We start from the raw sequence: 25,672 nt of genomic DNA, 5'->3' as shown, positions 1-25,672 counted from the left end.
AGAGGATGAGATATGAGAGAGAGGAGGAAGCTTCAATTTTTGGCTATAACTCTCTAGAGTTTCTAGTGGCCAAAATGGACAAGGGTATGGGTCTTTATATAGTGAGGTGACTTAAAGCCAAAGTTGGGGTTAAAAGTAGGAAACCCTAATTGCTTTGCTTAAGGACCAAGCAAACCCTAAACGTTCCATCCATAAGCCCTTTGGACGAAAATTCTAGGGCTTGCCAAGAAGAGTTCGTCCAAGCCTCTTTAGGATGGTTCTAGAGCTTCTTTCCTCAACTATCAATAAATTGCCAAATAACCCCTGCACTTAATTAATTCAATTAATCCCAAAATTAATTCCAATTAATTTCTGATTAACTATTAATTAAATAATATGATTTCTAATTAATATATTATTTCCATAATACATTAATAAATCATTCATTTCAATTTATTACTCAAATAATAAATTCTTCCTCTTCCTCAATAGCTCATCCTGTCTAGTTGCTAGTATGAAGGAAACCCAAAAGGACTGTGCTACTATCAATTCAAGTATATAGAAGTTATAGTTATGAGCTTAGACACCTAATCCAACAGTATCCCACTTGGATAAGTCTAATAACTATAGTTGCCAATATAACTTCAAAAATTGATTAGCAAATTATAGCTCTCAAAGCCTTTGTCGAACTCTGACCTAATCAGATATGAGTCCTAAGACAAGTGATCATATAATTCTCCGTTCGGTAAGATATCATGTGGAAAAATGTCATGGACTTGAGTCAATATCATTGTCCAATACTTTGTTTCCCGATTTCCGATTTGTAATGACAAAGAACTACAATTAAACATATCAATTTAGTCATGACCGGGCCCGTCACATAAGTCAACACCAAATCATCAAGGGGCCCAAGATATCGCTTTTTCCGTTAGGGCAAAAGGAACAGATAAACTTTGACTCATATGCTTGTACTATTTACTCACCAAATCACACAAAACAATAAGTTTTATAACATCAAGTTACTGATGCATTTACGTATTATTAATGCACAACTAATTTGTAAACAACAACTCATATATATCCATTTAAAAATTATAATATATTATCGTCTCATAATTACTCGTGATTAATTCCATGAAGTAGTTACCTAAGCGTGGGTTAATCCAATACTTAAAATCCCTATTTCAAGTACTCACGAATGTTGTAGCAAACCATTGCTATGTCTAAACCCTTAGACAATCTACAACCCAATTCATGACAACCTTAATTCACTACTTACTTCCAAAAGTATGAATGACTATGGATGTTTTAACAATACAATTATTCGGGAAGTGAAACATGCAAAATGAAACCCAATAACAAACAATTAACAAAAGTGTAGGTTCCTATTTTCTCGATTGGATCTGTGCGGAAGATATTACCAAGAAGATAATCGTGTATGAACATGAAGAACATAATATGTGAGTAAAACTGTAGTGAATAGATAGAGAGATACAAAATATTACAAGAACACTCATGGTTGGGAGAGATAACTCTCCCATGGTGGGAGAGATCCCACCACACTCTCTCTAATCTACAAAGTCTACATAGTGCACTCTGAATAAAACAATGACCATCACCTCCACTTTATATACTAGTGGAGGGAATATGCTTTTCATACAAGGGAATATTCCAGCCTAATAAACACTCAACATTGTAGAGCATTTTCATGCTCCAACAATCTCCCCCTAAATGCTCGGAAATGGTGATAGTAAAGCAGTGATAAAAGGCAGAACATCCGACAGGCAGGTCCGGTAGGTCTGGTGCTGAACGGTCTCGGAAGTGCTGAAGCAGTCGTGATCTCAGAATCTGGCAATGAAATCTCTAGCATCAAAGAGCAAACAGAGAAACCCCAATCTCTGAATAAAAGTATGAAATCCCAATCTTCGAATGTGATCAGTCCCCAAAAACCAATCATGTTCACAGTCTCCCCCTCGACTGTAGAACCGAAGAGCAAAATCTCGAATCACACAACGTCTTCAATATTCCGAAATCGAATGATAATGCACCAAATAATCTCTGAAGAATAACCTGCTGAAAATGTGAAGCATCCAAAAATAAAGTCCGAATGATAAATAATGTGAATCCAAAGACATGGTCTAGCAATGCCAAAAATTTGATCGGAAGATCAAAAATAAGTGTCACGCCGCATCGCTAAAATAAGCATCGTCTTCAAAATATCGCAAAGCCAAACTCGAGCAATCATAATATCTGAACCAGATGCAAACACAAATGAGACATCCCAAAGTGTAGAGTCTGAAGATAAATAATCATAATCCAAAGACCATCAAGTGATGCCAAAATTTTGATCTGTGAAGACCAAAAATTAGTGCCACATCACATTACTAAATGAATCTTCGTCTTCAAATGTCTCTAACGTCAAAACTCCAACAATAAACCAGAATGGATGCTCATGATTCTCCCTCTATTTTTGATCAACCATGCAATAAAGATCAAAAATAATCATGAAACCGGGAAAGAAAATATGTTGGATATGATGGAGCATCGCACGCTCCCCCTTGATGTGAGCATCTACCCGTAAAAACGAGGATATTATTTTTCGGTCAGGGGTAGACGTGGTGATGTATTGCCGAACTGAACAAACACTGTAGAATATATATGATAAACCCGCTGCTGAAAAATCATAATGCTGAGCCGAAGTAATGCCGAAAACCGAAATGCAAACCCGAACTCCCAAATGATGGTCCGAGACCATATATAAATAGTCTGAATGGAGTAAAAATGCGATTAGCTCGGTAGAAGTGAGACACCAAAATAATAATCTCTGAACCAACTGTGTCGTCACTCATAATCAGCAAGAAGAATGAAGCCTTGAACCATGGGGCTAAAATTGGTTTTAAAAAAAAATTGGTTTAAAAAAAATGGTTTTAATAATAATAATTGGTATAAAATAAAAATAATTGGCATAAAAAATAATGGGTGTTAAATAAAATTAATTGGTTTTAAAAAAAATAAACTGGTTATAAAAAAAACTTGAAAAGAAATGGGTTAGGAGTGGATCCATAATGAAAATGGATTCACTTAGGAAAATGAGTTAAGCTGAAAAAGGTAAGGAGTGGAGAGTCGGTAAGGAGTGGAAAAGGTTAGGAGTAAAAAAAATTTAGGAGTGAAAAGTGGTTAGGAGTGAAAAAAGGTTAGGAGTGGAAATTCCGGAGTGAGAAAATAGGGTCAGGAATGAAAAAGGTAAAGAGGTTAAGGTCCGAATTTTTTTTTTTTTTTGATTCCGGAAATTATGAGTTCGGAATGAAAGGGTGAGTCCGATTTTTTTTTTTGATGAGGAATGGTTGGGTTCCTAAGTGAAAAAAAAGAAAAGGATCTAAAATGGTTGATTTCCGAAGAGGTTATGTTGGAGGAAGAAGCAACAACAGTTCCGGATGCTCATCTCATGACATCCATTCATTATCAGTCCAAAGCATCCGTATCCAAGTCTGCCTTTGACTTCGGAACCTCCTCTACTTCCACTCCGGACGACGGCTCCAACTCACAACTTCAAGAAGACGATGATGCTAACAAACCGGGTCCCTCCTCCAATTCGGATGCTCACCAGCCTCATCCGCAACACTCAGATTCCGATTCTGAATCCTCCGCTGGTGATCATGTTGACCCATTCGCCCTACTGAGATCCGCACCAATGTCTCTGACACTATGGCCAAAGTGTCATCTGTAGAGACTTTTGTAACAGAGCTGAATTCGAAACTGGATCAAAAAGTCTCCGGACTTGATTCAAAACTTGATGCCATCCTTCAGTCTCTCTCCCACCAGTCTGGGCCAACCATAGCAGAGAGAGAAGCTCAACTTGACCAGCTGATTTCCATCCGGCTGAAACACATTGTTGAGCAGATTGATTCCAAATACGATGCTCTTGTCGACAACTACCTCAACACCATCTCTTCCATGCTCAAGGTTCATGACGATCTTGTGTCTGCTACCAACGATCTAATCAAGCAGACCCATGTTCGTCATGAGAAACAAATTCAACGATTGGAAAAGGAGATCCGGAAGAAGGATGAGATGAATCTGATCATCCAACAAGTCCTCATCAAACTCATGCGCTCAACTTGGAACATTGTTGATGTTCCGAACAGGAAGTTTGATGAGATGATTGAAATCCTTAGCAGCACCTTCAAGTATCTATCCGAACAAGCTCCCACTTCTGAAGCCTATGACACCCTGACTCTTCAACTCTCCACCGGTCTTCAGAAGGTGTTCTCCAAACTTGATGATATCAAGGAGGACTTGTCGCTTGCACCGGTTTCCAGGGTCACCGATGCAAGAGGGGGAGAAGGCCCAAGCAGGAGATGGAAGCCAACCTCGGAATTCTCACTCCGGGATGAGGACCTCGATTCCGAAGAAGATGTCCAATTTGTCTCCGGAGTCCTGGGTATTACTGAAGGAAATGAAGGAGATGAAGACTATGATATTTACATTCCGGATGAAGCTCCCAAAGGGATTTTTGGCCTTCAAGCCCCAAAGCTGACTGCTCCGAAAGTATTATCAGAAGAACAGAAGAGGATCTGGTCCGCCGTCTCATGACCATCCTCTCTTCCGGATGCTTTTGAAATGGCCGTTAAAATGGCTAAGGCAAAATCCTTCCTTACCGCTCAAGCCTTCCGAGCCACTCCCTCCATGATACCTCCTGCTCCCATTCCGGAACCAAAAATAGCCCGAATTGATCAAGGCTCTCCTCTCCGTACTCCAGATGAAATTCCGGAAGAACCACTTCCAACTCCTACTCCGGAATTCGTCATTGACGAGAGCATGAAGATGGTTATTGATGCTCTTCAGAGAGACAAAGGGAAGAAACCGATGACTTTCGAACCACAAGCCTTTCACTCCGGACCTCCCCTCAAACAAAAATTTGGATGGTCTGAGGAAGAACTTCAAAAGGCACTAGAGGACAGCATCCGGATTCAAGCCTTAAAAGATCATTCTGATCTGATGCGTGACATTTCTCCTCTGTGTCGAGAAGGCATCCTTCAAGCCAAGGAAATCATCCCAGCTCTCTTTTATGAACTTCCCTTAAATGATGCTGATCAACTGGATCTTCCTCTCTCTCCTTTTAGCAAATTCTACACGAAGTTTGCTCCGCTCCACCCAACCCATGATCCGGAAATGATCATCCGGACAGAACGTGAAAGGCTCAAAACCTTTTACGACAAGAATGCTCAACCTTTCAAGGATGTATGGACAAGAAAGAGGATCACTAAGGTTCATGGCTTCGGAAGAAAAATCTTGGTAAAATTTGAGCTGAACTGTCCTCTGTTCCGTTTCCATCTTCTCCGGAACAAACCAACTCCAAAGACTGTTACTGATGCGAATTTTCCTTCTATGAATCCGAACGACATCCTTACTCTTGCTGCGTACTTCAGAGAAAATCAAAAGGATGACATCAGTATGGGTGCCTATCACGCAACTCTCAGCTTTCTCAAGGACTATGTTGCTGAGTTCTGCCGCTGTGATTACGAACTCGCTCACCTCTACGGAACCGAACAATTTGTTGCCAAAATAGACTTTGTTCTTCCGGAAGCTGAAATTCTTGCAGATGGTCCAATCGAAGAACCAGTTCTAGGGTTTGTCTACACCACCAGAAGAACAAACAAGAAGGACTTCTTCCGAGTCCTTGACAAACACCTGGTTCCTACCAAAGCTCTGCAGAAGTTCATATCCCGGGCGTCCAAGTCTGATGCTCCGGAACAGGTTAAGGCAAAGTTTGTAAGTTAACTGACTTGGTACATTGCAGTGCGAGAATGGTTGTTCCGAGCATACACCTTCATCAAGGAAGAAATGAACTAAGCTCGATGGATTGCTAAGTTTACTTAGGGGGAGATTGTTGGAACCTGAAAGTGAACCTCTAGCAATCCTAAGTACATATTCCGAAGGCTGTTGGTTCCGAAGGAAGATGTGATCCGGAACCTGTCCGGAGCTGAAGAAAAGGAGTAAAGTATTTTGAAGAGGAACGCATTCCGGAGCTAATCCTGAAGTCCGGAATGCACGCTGATCCGGAACCAAACTTTCATCTCCGGAACATTACTTGTCCGGAATGAAGTTATTTTGTCTCTTATGCATTTATTAATTTTGTCTTGTATTTTGATGTAACGTTTCATAGGACTTAGTCTAAAGTTGATTTAGGACAATCAGAATGTCAGACTTGTATCTTTTGTCCGGTCCTATGTAAACAGTTGGGTTAATTCGCTGTAACATTCTCTCCTTTATATAGGAGCATTCAATACAAGTCAACAACGGATCCTTCTCTCACTTTTGGAATTTACTCTTATCTCATTTAAAACATTCTTCTTGTTCCTCATTTATTGACTTTACCTTGATCACTATTTAGTTGTTCTTATTAATGTCTTGATCATTTGTTGAATTGATTATCTAAGACTTGACTGGTCTTTCCAGTCTAGACTTGAACATTCATTATTAAGCAGACATTGATCTCAAGCATTCACTCAAGGTTTGAGTTCTTGATTGGATCTGTGCGGAAGATATTACCAAGAAGATAATCGTGTATGAACATGAAGAACATAGTATGTGAGTAAAACTGTAGTGAATAGATAGAGAGATACAAAATATTACAAGAACATTCATGGTTGGGAGAGATAACTCTCCCATGGTGGGAGAGATCCCACCACACTCTCTCTAATCTACAAAGTCTACATAGTGCACTCTTAATAAACAAATGACCATCACCTCCACTTTATATACTAGTGGAGGGAATATGCTTTTCATACAAGGGAATATTTTAGCCTAATAAACACTCAACATTGTAGAGCACGTTCATGCTCCAACAAAAAGATAGTAAACAATATTCATAAATAAATCTCTATTATTTATTCATCAAATGTCAATTACAAGTTTCTGAATATCTATCTAATTACTAAAACTAATATTATCCTTCAGAAAAGTACTCCTTGCATGCTGAACGTGCTAAACCCTACCCAGACCCTTTGTGAGGGGATCTGCAGGATTATCTTCAGAAGATACCCTCTTCACGATGAGGTGTCCTTCTTCTACTCTATGTCTAATAAAGTGATATTTTCTTTCGATATGTCTACATCTGCCATGATATCTTGGTTCCTTAGTTAAGGAAACTGCTCCTTCATTATCACAGAAAATCTCCATAGGCTCCGTTATTTCTGGCATAACCCCAAGATCTCCGATGAAGTTCTTCAACCATAGAGCCTCCTTCGATGCTTCGCTTGCTGCAATGTATTCTGATTCACAGGCTGAATCAACCACTATTTCCTGTTTGGAACTTTTCCAAGTTACGACTCCTCCATTAAGGGTAAACATCCAGCCAGACTGAGAACGAAAGTTGTCTCTGTATGTCTGAAAGTTGGCGTCGCTATACCCAGTAACTCTTAAGTCATCACTGCCAGCAAGAACAGGGACCCAATCCTTAGTTCTTCACAGATACTTAAGAATGTTCTTGACTGCTATCAAATGAGCTCTACCTGGGTTTCCCTTATATCGACTAACCATGCTCAAAGAAAAAGCCACATCAGGGCGAGTACATGCCATAGCATACATGATCGATCCAACGGCAGAAGCATATGGAACTCGACTCATTTCTGCTATCTCTGCATCTGTACTCCGACTCTGAGTCTTACTTAGTTTGGTATTGCTCTAGATAGGCAACTCTCCTTTCTTGGAATTCTCCATGCTAAAACGTTTTAACACTTTATCCAAATATGTACTTTGACTAAGTCCAATTAGTCTTTTACTCCTATTTCTCAAATTCCTTATCCCTAGAATATAGGCAGCCTCTCCTAGATCCTTCATAGCGAAACAATTTCCCAACCAAGACTTAACATCTTGCAAAGTTGGATTGTCGTTTCCTATAAGAAGTATCTCATCAACATACTGTTGGATAAGCTGTCTAAGTCTATAACTATTTTTGGTATGTACTTGACCCGGCTTGGCATGGTCTATTTGGGTTGCATGGCATCGCAACAATTAGATAGACAAAATGAGAAAAGGACACTTATGATTTGTTAATATATTATAAGTTCTAATATATTAATATGAAATCATATTATTTAATTAGTATTGATCAAGAATTAATTTGGAATTAATTTTGTGATCAAAAGAGAGTAATTAAATATATAGGGATTGATTATGTAAATCATTCATTCTTATATAGTGGGCTTATGATCCATGATTCACTAGATTGGGCTAAGTCTCATTAAGTGCTCCATGGATGCTCCATGGAGGTTAAAACCCATGGATCATGGAGGAAATAAAAATCCATGCACATTAGGGTTTACATGGTGTTACCCTACATGTGGCACACTATATAAAGAGCCTCATATGGAGCAAAATCGGCAACTAAGACATAAGGGTGAGGGCTAGCCGAATTTTTGCACAAGTATACTTCTCTCAAGTTATTCCAAGAGTTGTGGTGTTGTGTGAAGCATTTGAGGCATCACATTTGTGGTGCTAGGCTCACAAGGTCTTAAGGAATCCAAGCAACAAGAAAGGTATGTCTTTCTACTAGTTTTTATATTACATGTACCCCCTATCACATGCTAGTTAGGACGAAACCTTGGAAAATGAATATTTGCATGTATAATAGAGAAAACATAGATCCAAGGTTTCTAGGGTTGCATGCACACCATAGGAGTGTTAGAATGCTCAAAACCCATCACATACAATACCAGGAAGGTCACTATACTCCCACTAGCTTTGACATATACACAAGATTCATCCTTACTTCTAGAGAAGCCAAACTCTTTAACTTTCTCGTCAAAGCAAAGATTCCATCTACGAGAAGTTTGTTTCAATCCATAGATTGATTTTCTAAGCTTACACACTCTATTGGGGGTACTTAGCATCCACAAAACCCTCTGGATGATTCATGTAAACATCCTCAGCCAACTTTCCATTAAGGAAAGTGGTTTTGACATCCATCTGCCAAATTTCATAGTCATGAAATGCAACTATATCTAACATTACCCTAATAGATTTAATCTTAGCTACTGGTGAGAAGGTCTCATCATAGTCAACCCCTGGGGTTTGAGTAAAGCCCTTCGCCACCAGTCGATCCTTAAAGGTGTGTACATTTCCATCCATGTTGGTCTTCTTCTTGAAGATCCATTTGAACCCAACTGTCTTATGACCTGGTACATTGTCAACGAAATTCCAAACTTGGTTGTCATACATGGACTTGATCTCGCTATCCATTGCCTCTTTCCATTTGGCAGACTGAGGGCCCGCCATAGCTTCCTTATAGTTAGAAGGTTCATCCAAATTTACCAGTGTACCATCATTGATAAACGTATCACCATCTGTAGTTATATGGAAGCCATAAAACTCAGGTTGCAATTCTAACTCTACTGGAATGCCTAAGAGGTAACGACTCGTCAATTGGTTCAATTGGAATTTCTTCCTCAGGTTGACCGCTATTATTATATGTTCCTTCATCATATGATCTTGAATTTCTTCAAGATTAATTGTACTCCCACTGTCCTCTTTGGATATGAGCTCTCTCTCGCAAAAGACTCCCCTTCGTGCTACGAAGACCACGTTCTCACTAGGTCTGTAGAACAAATATCCAAAGGAATTCTGTGGGTAGCCGATGAAAATACATCTCTCACTTCGAGGTTCAAGATTTTCATGAGTCTCTCGTCTAACGAAAGCTTTACAACCCCAAACCTTGATATATGCCAACAAGTGAACCTTCCCTATCCACATCTCGTGTGGTGTTTTGGAAAGCTTCTTTGTTGGGACAAGATTAAGAGTGTGGGCGGTAGTCTCTAAGGCATACCTCCAGAAAGAGATTGGAAGAAAATCTCCACTCATCATGGGAAATGCGTTTCTTGTTGACATGTCCAAGACGACAATGCCACAAGCATGCTTTGTCTAAACCATTAGGCGAAATAATTTGCAAAACACTATTACCAAAATTGTCTAAAACCATCACAGTTTCATACACGCCATCACAAGGTAAAGCTTCAAAATAAAATACACCATTTTTGAAAGAAGAAATAGATCCATTCTCATTATTAAAAGAATATCTAAAACCTTGTCTATGTAAACCATAAAATGAAATGATGTTTCTTGTCATCTCTGATGAGTAGCAACAATTATTCAAATCTAAACATAAACCACTACTAAGCTCGAAGCTATAAACTCCAATCTTGGTAATAGGTGACAATATCCTATTGCCCATGAGCAGATTCATTCTCCCATTTTCCACATCCTCACTTTTTCTTAGCCCTTGCAAATCAGAACAAATGTGAAAACCACATCTTGTATCAAGGACCCAAGAATGAGAATATGATGAGTTTTTAGATAAGACAGTGTAAATAACTGCCGAGGCTGGCTTCACCTTGCCATCCTTTAGGTCTTGCAAGTATTTGGGGCAACTTCGTTTCCAATACCCTTTCGCATGGCAATAGAAGCAAGTAGCCTCCTTAGGATCAGAGGCAGGGGGAGCATCAAAATTGGTCTTTCTGTTGGATCCATTAGTTGACGACACGGCTTGGGACTTTCCCTTACAATTTTGTTTAGGAGGACCTTTCCTCTTCTTCCCTTTTCCTTTCCCAATGGCCAAGACAGGAGTAGTAGCAGTAGGAGTGGAGGCAACACCTTTTCCCTTCATTCCACTTTCAGCAGTTCGCAGTAGGTTCTGTGGTTGAGCCAATGTGGTCTCTTGGTTGTTCAAATGATAAGTCATGATAAACTGATCATAACAACTAGGCAATGAGTGCAAGACTATATCAATAGCCAATTCCTCAGCAAAGTTGACATTGAACTTCACCAGACATTCCACATATCTTTTCATTCTTTGCAAGTGGATACTGACGGACTCTCCATCTTTCATTTTGCTGGTGGTGAGGGACTTTACTACTTCATACTTTTCCTGACGAGCTCGTTGGTGGTACTTTTCCACCAAGTCCTTGTTCATCTCGTATGGCCAGTAATCCGCATAGAACCTTTGCAACTCAGGAGTCATAGTAGCCACCATGATGCATGCCACTTTGGTAGCATCATTGTAGTCTCTCTTATACTCAGCTTGTTCTTTAGGAGTAGCTTTTGTTTCATCAATCTCGAGGAGTTGCTTTTCGAGCACATAATCTTTGTCCTCGAAACATAGAGCCATCTTGATGTTTTGCATCCAATCATTGTAATTGGTGCCATCAAAGGTAACCCTCGAGCAGATGTTCAAGAGTGAGAAGTTGTTGGAGGAGGAACCAGAAGCATCATTGTGAGTTGACATCTGAAAAAGAAGAAGGACAAGTTTTAGTTAGATAGGAGGATTCCTCAATATAACACCCCAATGAAATATTAATGCTATGATACAACTAGATATTTTCACAGCATAGAAAAGGGATGCCGTAATCTATTTGTGAAATAAATATGAAGGTAGGTAAATGACGATTTTCCAATTTCACCATTAAAAAGAAATTTTAAACGAATTAGGTTTTAAATGAAATTCCAAGATCTTTTGAGATTCATTGAACTATTCAATGACATGTTTAATCTTCATTATGCTCGTGCTTTTGTGACTAGGATACCGAGGATCACAAACAAGATGTGAATAACCATGCAAATTAGCTTGGTACTCTCGATGTCATTTATCATCTAATTAATTTGTCGGTTAGCCACAAACGCTCCATTAATCAATGATAATTTACGAGATACCCATTGCCACCCTTTATTAGTCCATATTAGTGTACTGGTTACCCTCACACGCTCCACTAAAGACTAATATAAAGTGCAATGTGCAATTTCATGGAATAGCATCAATTTCACATTTTTCCTATAGTAACTAAGATTGGGAATTTCTGAAAAGCATTTAGTTACTTTATTAATTTCATTATACTTATTAATGAGAATTAAATGTTCTATCAAACCCGTTCGGCTAACGACCATCCACCAATCAAGAGAGCGGTGGGTAAGAGTGGATACCCAATGGCAGTCATTTTATTGGCCACTTCCTTAAACTCCCCTTATAGATCAGCTTCGTGAATGAGGCGTACTAGCGGTTCGACTGACTTGTCTTATATATATATATATATATATATATATATATATATATATATATATATATATATATATATATATATATATATATATATATATGTATATATATATATATATATATATATATATATATATATATATATATATAGTAATATTAGACTTCTAATGTTACATATATAAGGGTGTATTTTTAAGCTTTTCAAAAATACTAAGGTCATATTTTAAAATTTCAAAATTATTATACAATTAATTAAATTAAAAATATAACCAATTATCAATTTTAGATAAGGATATCACATTACAATTTAAAATATTCAGATTCATACAATTAATCAATATTGTAAAAAGTAATTATCCCAATCAATTTTAAAACATATCAAAAACCGAAATTTTTGCATCAGACAGCTTACCACGTCGTGGGAAGGCAAAAATCGCAGACATCACGTCGTGGTGGCGGAACAGAAAACAAATTCTGATAAACTTTTAGTTGTTCAACTTCATATTAGTATCAATTCAATAGAAAACTAAACCTAAGCTTTGATACCACTGATGGATTTTCAACATAACATACAATCCTATGTGTGCATGAAACCCTAATAAGATATATGTCTTCTCTAACTGAACATACAATATGAACAACAATATGTAAACCCTAGATCTATAGGTAATATCAAAAATCACTTAATAAGGGTTATAATACATACCTTTGATTGTTATGTAGTAATAACAATCCAATAAACTTGAAGATCTTGAAGCTTGAGAGCAAGTGTCACAAGTGTAACACCTCTAATGAATCACAAACACACTTAGCAAGAGGATGAGATATGAGAGGGAGGAGGAAGCTTCAATTTTTAGCTATAACTCTCTAGGGTTTCTAGTGGCCGAAAATTGACAAGGGTATGAGTCTTTATATAAGCTAGGGTTAAAAGTAGGAAACCCTAATTGATTTGCTTAAGGACCAAGCAAACCCTAAACCTTCAATCCATAAGCCCTCTGGACAAAAATTCTAGGGCTTTCCTTGAAGATTTCGTCCAAACCTCTTTAGGAGGGTTCTAAAGCTTCTTTCCTCAACTATCAATAAATTGCCAAACAACCCCAACACTTTTAATTAATTCAATTAATCCCAAAATTAATTCTAATTAATTCCTGATTAACTATTAATTAAATAATATGATTTATAATTAATATATTATTTCCATAATACATTAATAAATCATTCATTTCAATTTATTAATCAAATAATAAATTCTTCCTCTTCCTCAATAGGTTATCATGTCTAGTTGCTAATATGAAGGCAACCTAGAAGGACTGTGCTACTATCAATTCAAGTATATAACAATTATAGTTTTGGGCTTAGACACCTAATCCAACACCTTGATGGTTGGCACAACTCCAAGATCTCTGATGAAGTTCTTCAACCAAATCATAGTCAATCCATGGGGTTTGAGTAAAGCCCTTCACAACCATCCGAGCCTTGACAGTGTGTACTTTTCCATCCATATCGATCTTCTTCTTGAAGATCCATTTGCACCCAACTGTATTATGACCTGGTACATTATCAACCAAATTCCAAACTTGGTTATCATACATGGACTTGATCTCGCTATCCATTGCCTCTTCCCATTTGGCTGCCTCAGGGTCTGCCATTACTTCCTTGTAGTTAGCAGGTTCATCCACATTTACCAGTGTACTATAATTGATAAACGTATCACCATTTGTAGTAATATGGAAACAACAAAACTCAGGTGACATTCTAACTCTACTGGAATGCGTAAGAGGTAATGAATCGTTAACTAGTTCAACTGGAATCTCTTCATCTGGTTAAACCCTAGCATCTTCATAGGTTCCTTCATCGGTTCACTCTTGAATCTCTTCAAGATCAATGGTACTCCCACTGTCCTCTTTGCATATGAGCTCTCTATCACGAAAAACTCCTATTCGTGCTACAAAGACCACATTCTCACTAGGTCTGTAGAAGAAATATCCAAAGGACTTTTCTGGGTAGCCAATGAAAATACATCTCTCACTTCGAGGTTCAAGCTTGAAGTGAGTCTCGTGTCTAACGAACGCTTCACAAACCCAAACCTTGATATGTGCTAACGAGGGAACCTTCCATGTCCACATCTCGTGAGGTGTTTTGGCAAGGCGACAGTCTCTAAGGCATACCCCCAGAACGAAATTGGAAGAGAAGCTTGACTCACCATGGAACAAACCATGTCTAACAAGGTTCGATTACGCCTCTCAACCACACCATTAAGTTGTGATGTCCTAGACGGTGTCAGTTGTGAAATTATTCCACATTCCTTGAGGTAGTCGTAGAACTCGATACTAAGATAATCTCCGCCTCTATCTGATCGGAGCATCTTTATCTTCCTACCCAATTGATTCTTGACTTCTTGTTTAAAATCTTTGAATTTTTCAAAGGTTTTTGATTTATGCTTGATTAAGTAGATATAACCATATATGATATAATCATCAGTGAATGTCACATAGAATCGATTAGCATCCCTTGTGAATGATCTGAAGGGCCCACACACATATGTGTGTATGAGGTCTAACAAAACTTTACCTCTTTCACAAGATCCAGTGAAAGGTGATTTTGTCATCTTACCCAAAAGACATGATTCGCATGCATCATCCGACCTTAGATCAAATGATTCCAACACTCCATCCTTTTGGAGCTGGGCCATGCATTTCTTGTTAATGTGTCCAAGACGACAATGCCACAATCATGCTTTCTCTATACCATTAGGCGAATCAATTTGAAATACACTATTGCCTAAATTGTCTACACACATCACAGTGTCATACACACCATCACATGGTAAAGCTTCAAAATAAAAAACACCATTTTTATAAGCAGAAATAGAACCATTATCATCATTAAAAGAATATCTAAAACCTTGTCTAAACAATGCACAAAAAGAAATAATTTTTCGTGTCATTTCGGACGAGTAGCAACAATTTATCAAATCTAAATCAACACCATTACTAAGCACTAGACTATAAACTCAAATCTTGGTGACAGGTGAAGATCGCATATTCTCCATGATCAAGTTCATTCTACCGTGCTCCACCTCCTCACTTCTTCTTAGCCCCTGCAAATTAAAACAAATGCGAAATCCACATCTTGTATCAAAGACCCATGAATGAGAAGATGATGAGTTATTAGATAAGATAGTGTATATACCTGCAGAAGTCGGATTCACCTTGCCATATTTAATGTCTTACAGATACTTTGGGCAGCTTCATTTCCAATGCCCTTTGTCGTTGCAGTAAAAGCAAGTGGCCTCTTTAGGATCAGAGACAGGAGAAGCATCAGAACTAGATTTACCTTTGGGTCCATTACTTGACGACCCAACTTGAGACCTTCCCTTCCAGTTTTGCTTTGGAGGACCTTTCTTCTTCTTCCCCTTCCCTTGAACAATGGCTAGAACGGGAGCACTAGTAGGAGTGGAGGCAATACTCTTTCCCTCCATCCATTCTTTAGCTGTTCCCAGGAGGTTGTGCAATTGAGCCAATGTGCTCTCATTGTTGTTCAGATGATAGGTCAAGATGAATTGATCATAACAACTTGGTAAGGATGTCAAAACTATATCAATAGCCAAACCCTCATCAAAATTCACATTAAGCATAACATGGTGATCCACGTATCGTTGCATCCTTTGCACGTGGCTGCTAACAGACTCTCCTTGTTTCATTTTGCTTGCTATAAGGGACTTTACCACCTCGTACTTTTCTTGACGATCTTGATTATGATAATTTTCCATAAGGTCCTTGTTTATCTCGTATGACCAGTAATCCTCATAGAATCTTTGCAAATCAAGAGTCATGGTGGCTACCATGATGCAAGGAATTTTTTCCGCATCATTGTAGTGCTTCTTGTAGGCGGCTAGTTCTTCAGAAGTGGCCTTCTCTTCATCAATTTCATTTAATTCTTTCTCAATGACATACTCCTTGTCCTCGAAATGAAGGGTCATCTTAATTTTGTGTATCCATTCATTATAGTTGGTGCCATCGAATGTCACCTTCGAGCGGATGTTCAACATCGAAAAGTTATAGGAGGAGGAGGAGGAACCAGAAGCATCATTTGAAGTTGACATCTGTAAGAAGAAGGTAGTTTTAGTGAGATAAGAATAATCCTTAATATAACAACCCAAAAATGAAATATTAAGGCTAGGATCAAAATATATAATTCACAACTTAGAAAAGGGATGCCCTAATCTAATTGTACATTTTATAAATGTAGGTAAATGACGATTTACCAATTCCACCAATAGAAAACGAAATTTGAAGGAAATTGAGTTAAGTGAAATTCCTACATCTTTTGAGATGCATTGAAACTATTTAATGACATGTTTAATCTCAGGTTATGCTCTTCCATTTGTGACTGGGATACTGAGGATCACAAACAAGATGTGAATAATCATGCAAATTAGCTTGACACTCTCGATGTCTTTTATCGTCTCATTTTAATGTGTCGGTTAACGACACACGCTCCATTAATCAATGATATTTTTCGAGATGCCCATTATTACTCTTTATAGTCACTATTAGTGTGCCGATTAACCACACATGCTCCACTAACTACTATAAAGTATAATGTGCAATTTTATGGGTTAGCATACAAATTCACATTTTTCTAAAGTAAGTAAGATTGGGATTTTAATAAAAAAATGTTTAGTTACTTTTAAAAGTATTATACTTATTATTGAGAATTAATTGTCCAATCAAACCCATTCAACTACCATTTTATAGGAAGTTTCCTTATACCCCCTTTATAGACTAGCTTCGTGGATGAGGCGTTTTAGCAGTTCGACTGACTTAGTCTTATACATATAGTAATTATTAAACTTTTAATTTTACATGTAGTATAAGGTGTATTTTGAAACTTTTTCAAAATACTAGGTTTATATTTAAATTTTGAAAATTAAATAATTAATTTAAATTTAAAAATAAACCAAATGATTTAATAATTATCTATTAATCAACATCTAATTAATTATATTAAATCAAATAAGGGTTATTCAATTAAATTAATCAATTAATTTAATCCTAATCCTTATACCCCTAAATTTTTGAAAAATAGGTATATCATTTATCCAATTTTAAATATCCCTTTTTTTTAGGCAAGTAAAATGAAAATTACCAAAATTTAAAAATCCCTAACTACCTATCAATTTTCAAAAATAGATTGGGGAGAAAGGTAAGGGTTTCAAACCCTTACCAAAATTTCGAATTTCTTGGGGAGGAGGGTTAGGGTTTCAAAATCCTAACCCTAATTTCGAAACTTAGGGGGCAAGAAACCCTAATCCAATTTTGAAATTTGTTGCCTTATAGGGTGTAATTGCTATAAACCCTAATTTGATTAAATTCAACAATTAAAGAAAATTCAATTGAAAACAACCCTAACGCTCTGATACCACTCATGGGTTTTGGGCATAACAAAACAAATTTAAAACTCTTAAGTGTGCATGCAACCTAAAAGAAGATCTATGTTTTCACTATTGAACCTATAACTATGAAGATGAAAATATGAACCTTAGAAAACCTAGGTAATATTTGAAAATGACTAAAGAGAATGTTTAGGGTTACATACCTTTTAGTTGTTATAGTAAACAACTAGAAATCATCTTGTTGATCTTTTGGAAGCAAGCACCACAAGCGTCGTGAATCTAATGGTTCACACCCAACGCAAGCATGATGGAGATTATGGAGAGAGGAGGGGGGAGGAATAATTTCAGCCTAGCTCTCTAAAGGTATGAGTGGTCGAAATTGGTTAGGGTTAGGTTCCTTATATAGTGAAACTTGGAAACCCTAGATACGCCCAAAACCAATATAATAATATTATCTTAAATTGGTAATTATCTAGCTTCCTAATTATCCTCCAAGGATAATTCTAGAACCCTAAAGGCATCCTAAAACCGTCCAGGCCTCTAGGAAGATTGTAGGGTGCCTCTTGTTCAACTATTGAACAATTACACTTTAACCCATGTACTTTTAATTAATTTCATTAATCCCAAAATTAATTCCAATTAGTTTCTGATTAATTATTAATTAATTATTACTATTTCAAATTAAAAATTATTCTCATAATATATTAGTATTTATTTATTTCAATTTATTAATCAAATAATAAATCAACCTCTTTCTCCAAAAATCATCCTGTCCAATTGATAGGTTTGAGGGCAGCCCAAAAGGACTGTGCTACTATCAGTTGAAGTTTACACCAATTATAGTTATGGCTTAGAAACATAATCCAACATTCTATAAATGGGATATTGATTTGAAGGGCTTTTATGTGTTCCAGAAACTTCCCGTAAACCTCTTCCTGCTTGTCTTGCTTGGCCCGACTTGGATACGATAGAGGTGGCTAATATGCTTTGACCGGAGGTTCTTTATTCTTTCAGCAGATGGCCATGTCGTGGCAGGTTTGTCACCATGCCATGGCTATTGGATAGTATCGTTTTCTCTGTTGTTTTCTTCCTGCTGCTGCGGCACACTAGATGAACTATCATCAACCAAAGGAATTAAAGGGTTGATAATCTTACCACTTCTAGTTTTTGTGGCCTTGACGTAAGCTTTCGGGTTCAGTTATGTGTTGCTTGGAAGTGTTCCCGGAAGACATTCGTTGAATTTCCTCGAGAGTTGCTTGATTCGTTGCTTGATGTTACGAATCGATGCTTGTTGATTCTGAAGGATGACATGAGTATCATCATGTCGTTTTTCAGATGCGACAACAAATCGGACAAGCATTTCTTTAGAGTTGTTTTTTCTTTTCGGGAGTTGGTTTCTCTTTTTGATAAAAACCCCAACCTTGTTGCTTATACTTCTCTTCTTTTTCCTTCTTATACTCATCGTATGGCAGCCACTCCTTCTTGGGTTTCCTCCAATCCTCATTATGTCTATCACCACTTGAATAGTATGATTAGTCCTTGTGGTTTCCATTCTCATCAAAATCACAATCCTTGGTCAAATGAGGCTCGTTACAATTATCACACCCTACTTGAACAAAATGAATGTATTGACCCATTTTGGTGATACGTCGGTCCATGTTATTGAGTTTTTCCAACACCGCCGCTAAACTCTCGTTTCCTTCCTCTAAACTCCCTTTGCCTCTTATAACATCTTCTAAAGGGTTGTGGTATTCGTGTGAATTTTTTGCGAATTCTTTAATCAACGCTTTTATTGTAGACGGGTCCCTCTTTGTCATGGGTCCTTGAGAGTCAAGGAGTTGTCTCGTAGTCATGTTTAGCCCATCATAAAAAATAGACACTTATTTTTGCACGTTAAGGTCATGTAGAGGGCAGTCCCTTAGTGCCACACCCCTAAACCGGAACGGCGGAAACGTTCGGGGGCGGAGGACGTCATGTACAGTATCACAACAATTGCATAATAGTAATCAAAGTACAACAACCATGTATTGATAAAGTATAAGTTTTTACATATGTGTTCAAATAATTGTATGCTTGACACCAAAAATGTATATCAAAAGTTAAAAGACATGAGTCTATAGTGCTCCGTCTTCTCAAAAACCCGTGGATGTACCTGTTTACTGATTTCCTGAGAATACAAATAGTTTTGAAAAGAATGTCAACAATTAAGTTGGTGAGTTCATAAGCATGTTTGTAATTGAAATATGTAGTTTGTTCCTTGAAAATGTAAGTACGTTTTCCCAGAAAATCCTATATTTTCTGTTGTAATGTATTGTACTTAAAAAGTGTAAATGTTATTGTACTCTGAAATAGTATAATGTAGTTTTAAATTCACATAAAACCATGAAAAGTATGTTTTCTCTGTACTAGAATAGTATTCTATATTTGTACTTGTATGAAAACTATGAACTTGTAAATGTCTGGATTTACCAACTGTACTTGTAAGATACTAAATTATAGTTTTATTATTTAATAAAACTATGTGAAAATGTTTACTTAATCTTACACTAATTGTATTCTTCAATACCAAATTGTGAGTTATTATAACCATGCTTGATGTCCTAAGATGGCCTAAACACGATGTTCTTCAGGCGTCAAAATCGGTACGACATTTGTCACCTCAGGCATGCTGGCCTAGCTGTTGCAAGCAGCTTAGGTGCGGGATTGTCAGTCCCATACAGATCTATACACAAGTGTCACGCTCTCCCTCCAGGAGACTCTGGTTATAATATCAAGACTTGATTGGTACTTAGATAAGTACGTGAAGTAAGTCTCACAAATGCTATATTGACGGTTACGTGTAGAATAATGAAAAGTTACTTTGTAATAGATAAACTGTAAGTATATCTCATAAACTATATTTATCATAGTTTATATGTTCGTTTTCCATATTGTAATATGAACTTTGAAAAGCAACATTTAAGTTCCATAAAATATACCTATTATACTTTATATGTTTGTGTTTTACTGAAACGAAAACTTTTGTATTGTTAATAATTCGGCAAGTTTAAAGTGTAAAAATCTATGATACGGTTGTTTCGTGAAATTCAATGATTATGTCCAAATGGTACTAAAACAGTTTGCAAAAATTATATTTTTGTTTAACAAGTTTTAAATCATTTTATACTTATATAAGTATAATATTTATATAATTATGATTAAATAGACAGTCGAATAAATAATTCTACCCCAAGCCCACAACCAAACAAGGAACAAGAAATGAAGTCAAATTATCAATTCTAAGCCTGTTGAACACTAATTATATAATTTAGATTTATAAATATATAATTTTAATAATGGAAACAATTAATAAATATTGAAAACATTTAGATATTAACACCAATTTCTTGTGTTACACTTTACCCACCCCCCCCCTCCTAAAACAGTGAAAAATCATGAAAACTTAGGGGTATGAACTCACCTCAAATGTGATAATGGTTTCGATAACAGGGTAGAAAACGGTGACTTCGGGCTAGAACACGGGAAAAATATCGTATCCTAATGATTTTAATCACATAATAGAGTGTGATTAAAATGATACAAATAATATATATGTTTGTATAAGCATAAGTTTTATAATTAAATCTTACCAAAACTTGTAATAGAAATGAAGCAAAATACTTCTTGAAGTTGTTTTTGTTCTTGGAAGTGAAAGAAAATGGACTAATATTTGAGAGAGAAGTGAAGGAATTTCATTTACTGGATGTAAGAATTGAGAAGGATCCCTTTCTTTTCGGTTGCTTAGGTATGAAGGAAACATGAGGCGGTTAAAGGTGATTTCGGCCGAAAAGGGAAGAGATTTCGGCCGAGAACTCTACCCGAGGAAAGTGATTTCGGCCGAGAACTCTAAGTCGGCTTCGCATGTTTTTGGTCTGAAGATACAACCTCACACGTTTGCGGCCGAGAATGGGGTTTGCGGTCCAAGGCAAATGGCCAATCCGAGGGTTTTCGGTGGGGCTAGATGCGAGATTTCGGTCCTTGCATTTGGTTCCTATTTTTGCAACACTTATCCAATAAAAGGTTTATATATATTAAAATTTTCGTCTAGCCTTAATAAATTGCAAATCAATAAATTTACTTTTATTTATCAAGTTTTCACTTTTGTTGACTTTTACAGATTTGAAAATAATGGGTTGTTACACTTAGCATTCCTTTATACCTCTCTCATGCTTCATATAGAGACTCACCATTTTGTTGGAAGTTTTTTATCTTATTCTTGAGTTTGGCTATCTTTGAAGGCGGGCTTAATTGCTCGATGAAAGCATTGCGAAGAGTGGTCCAATTTGTGATAGTTCCAGGTGCAAGTGATTTTAGCCTCTCCAGTAAATGTCATTAGAAGCATTCGTAGTAACTGAAGGGTTTTGAGCATTCTAACACTCCTAAGTGTACATGCAACCCTAGAAAACCTTGGATTTATGTTTGTCTAAAATACATGCAAAATACTTTTTCCAAGGTTCATAATCCTATCTAGCATACATGGGGAACTTTAATCATAAAAGATGGCTAGGATTACATACCTTGTAGTTGTTTTGATTCCTTGAAAACCTTGAGAGCCTAGCACCCCAAGTGTGATGCCTCAAATGTTTCACATAACACCAAATGCTCTTGGAATAAACTTTGAGAGAAATGTATAACACTTGAAATCGGCCTTGCCCTCTTGTCTCACTAGTGTAGCCGATTTTGGTTGCTCTAAGTATGCTTATATAGTATGTTGCATTAGGGTTACACCATGTAAACCCTAATGTAACATGGCTCTTAATTTCCATGACCCATGGGTTTGTAACTCCCATGGAGCATACATGGAGCATCCTATGGAGCTTAGCCCAACTAGATAATCCACGGAGCATCTAGCCCACTATACAAGTATGGATGACTTACACAATCAACCCATATATTTAATTAGTCTCCTTTTGATCACTTAATTAATTCTAGATTAATTCTTGATCAATACTAATTAAATAATACTATTAATATATTAGAGCTTATAATATATTAATAAACCACAAGTGTTATTTCTCTCATTTAGTCTATCCAAATGCATGATGTCATGCAACCCAAATGGACCATGCCAGGTTGGGTCAAGTACATACCAGAAATATTTATGGACTTAGACACCTTATCCAACAGTCTCCCACTTGGATAAGTCTAATAACTATAACTGCAAGTATGACTTCAGGAACCGATCAGCAATCGTAGCTCTTTTCAAGGTCTCTCGAAACTGAGAAGATGATGATACGCCATTTAAGATAAGTGATCATATAATCCTCTGTTCTAGATATCAGCCAGACAAATACATGGAACAATGTCTTACTTATTGTCCAGCAGTTTGTTTCTCGATTTTCGATTTATTTTACATTGAACTTAATTGAACACATCAATTTAGTTCTGACCGGGCCCGGTATATAGGTCAAAACAAAATCATCGAGGGGCCCAGATATCGCTTCTAATCCAAGAAGGAACAGATAAACTTCGACTCATATGCTTGTTCTACTACTTGTTAAATCACACATAAAGGCACGTTTTATAACATCGATTTACCAATGCGTTTTCACACGGTCAATGTATAACCAACTCATAGACAACAAGTCATATCTCTAGGTTTGAAGACTTATATGATATTACCGTCTCGCGATTACTCGAGATAAATTCCATGAAGTGATACCAGCGAGCGTGGGTTGAATCCAATACTCAGAACTTATGAGCACTCATGAGTGTTGCGGCCATGCCCAACATCTTAGACCTCTACAACCAACTCATGACAGTCTTGATTCATATCTATTTCCAACATATGACCGATTGTGGATAATTTGAATAATATGTAGAACACAAAATAAATATTCTGGAAGTCAAAACATGCAAAAGAAATAATAGTAAACGATTAACAAAAGATAGCAGCACTTTACTCATAAATAAACACAACTTTTATTCATCGTCAAATGTCAATTACACTTTACAAATTTCGAATTTTACCTAACTACTAAAACTAATATCATCCTTTAGCCCTGTGCTCCTTGCATGATGGAGATGCTTAACCCTGCCCAGTCCCTTCATGAGGGGATTTTCCGGGTTCTCATCCGATGATACCCTCTTTGCCACAAGGAGTCCTTCTTCTATTCGATGTCTGATGAAATGGTATTTTCTGTCAATGTGTCTGGATCTCCCGTGATCCCTTGGTTCCTTTGCTAAGGCAACTGCACTTTCACTATCACAGAAAATCTCTATGGGCTCCTTTATAGCTGGTACAACTCCAAGGTCTCCAATGAAGTTCTTCAGCCATATTGCCTCCTTTGCTGCCTCGCTTGCCGCTATATACTCTGATTCGCAAGTTGAATCAGCCACTGTCTCCTGCTTGGAACTTTTCCAAGTAATTGCTCCTCCGTTTAAGGTAAAGACCCAGCCCGACTGAGAGCGGAAATTATCCCTATCAGTCTGGAAGCTAGCATCACTATACCCTACAACTCTCAAGTCATCACTCCCACCGAGGGTAAGGACCCAGTCCTTAGTCCTCTGCAGGTACTTGAGGATATTCTTTACCGCTGTCCAGTGAGCCTTACCAGGATTCCCCTGATACCTGCTAACCATGCTCAAAGCAAAGGTTACATCAGGACGAGTACACGTCATAGCATATATGATCGAGGTTACAGCAGAAGCATAAGGTACTCGACACATTTCTGCTATCTCAACCTCGGTAATCGGGCTCCGAGTCTTACTCAATCTAGCGTTACTCTGGATGGGTAACTCTCCTTTCTTGGAATCTTGCATGCTGAACCTCTTCAACACCTTATCCAAGTAGGTACTCTGACTAAGTCCAATTAGTCTTTTACTCCGGTCTCTCATAATCCTTATCCCTAGAATATAGGCAGCTTCTCCTAGGTCTTTCATAGCGAAACACTTCCCAAGCCAGGACTTCACTTCCTGAAAGGTTGGAATGTCATTTCCTATGAGTAGTATGTCATCCACATACAGTACCAAAAAGCTAACTATACTCCCACTAGCCTTGAAATATACACAAGATTCATCTTCACTCCTCGAAAAGCCAAACTCTTTGACTTTCTCATCGAAGCAAAGATTCCATCTGCGAGGTGCTTGTTTCAATCCATAGATGGATTTATCAAGCTTACACACTCTATTAGGGTACTCTGTACTGACAAAACCCTCTGGCTGACTCATGTAAACATCCTCAACCAACTTTCCATTAAGGAAAGCGGTTTTGACATCCATTTGCCATATTTCATAGTCATGAAATGCAGCTATGGGTAACAATACCCTAATAGACTTAATCTTGGCTACTGGAGAAAAGGTCTCATCATAATCAACTCCCAGAGTTTGAGAAAAGCCCTTTGCAACCAGTCGCGCCTTATACGTGTGTACATTACCATCCATGTCGGTCTTCTTCTTGAAGATCCATTTGCACCCAACTGTCTTACGACCTGGTACATTGTCAACCAAGTCCCAAACTTGATTGTCATACATGGACTGTATCTCGCTGTCCATTGTCTCTTTCCATTTAGCAGACTCGGGGCCTGCCATGGCTTCCGCATAGCTGTTAGGTTCATCCAGACTTACCAGTGTCTCATCACTGATAAGTGTCTCACCTTCTGTAGTAATATGGAAACCATAGTAATGATCAGGTGCATTCCTAGCCCTTGTGGAACGCCTCAGAGGTACAGACTTGTCAAATGGATCAACAGGATTTTCCTCCTCAGGTTGATTGCTAGGGTTTAAGGTTCCTTCACCACTTGACTCTTTAATTTCTTCAAGGTCAATTTGCCTCCCACAGTTTCCTTAGCTTATGAACTCTCTCTCTCTCTCTCTCGAAAGACACCCCTCCTTGCTACAAAGACCACATTCTCACTAGGTCTGTAGAAGAGGTAACCAAAGGATTTCTGTGGGTAGCCGATGAAAATACACCTTTCACTTCGAGGTTCGAGCTTATCGTGAGTCTTGCGTCTCATGAAAGCTTCGCAACCCCAAATCTTGATGTGGGCTAGATTAGGAACTTTTCCAGTCGACATCTCGTGAGGATTTTTGGCAACCTTCTTTGTAGGGACCAAATTCAGGATATGGGCGGCAGTCTCTAAGGCATACCCCCAGAATGAGATTGGTAGCGAAGCTCGACTCATCATGGAATGAACCATGTCCAAAAAGGTTCGATTACGCCTCTCAGCTACACCATTCAACTGTGGTGTCCTGGGAGGTGTCAATTGTGA

The 25,672-nt window shown here is 37.6% G+C and overlaps 1 protein-coding gene across 1 annotated transcript; it reads right to left on the bottom strand.

Moving 5' to 3' along the window:
• Positions 1-15,108: 15,108 nt before the first annotated feature.
• LOC145140633 (uncharacterized) lies at positions 15,109-16,130 on the bottom strand. The gene is made up of 2 exons (XM_079074059.1): positions 15,494-16,130; positions 15,109-15,125 (listed from the first exon to the last, which is right to left on the bottom strand). The coding sequence occupies exons 1-2, from the start codon at positions 16,128-16,130 to the stop codon at positions 15,109-15,111; spliced, it is 654 nt and encodes a 217-aa protein (XP_078930185.1).
• Positions 16,131-25,672: the final 9,542 nt, after the last annotated feature.

Source organism: Lactuca virosa, chromosome 9 (assembly GCF_052849685.1).
Source record: "Lactuca virosa cultivar CGN04683 chromosome 9, Lactuca_virosa_CGN04683_v6, whole genome shotgun sequence".
Classification (NCBI taxonomy): Eukaryota; Viridiplantae; Streptophyta; class Magnoliopsida; order Asterales; family Asteraceae; genus Lactuca; species Lactuca virosa.
This window is presented reverse-complemented; position numbering and strand designations above follow the sequence as displayed.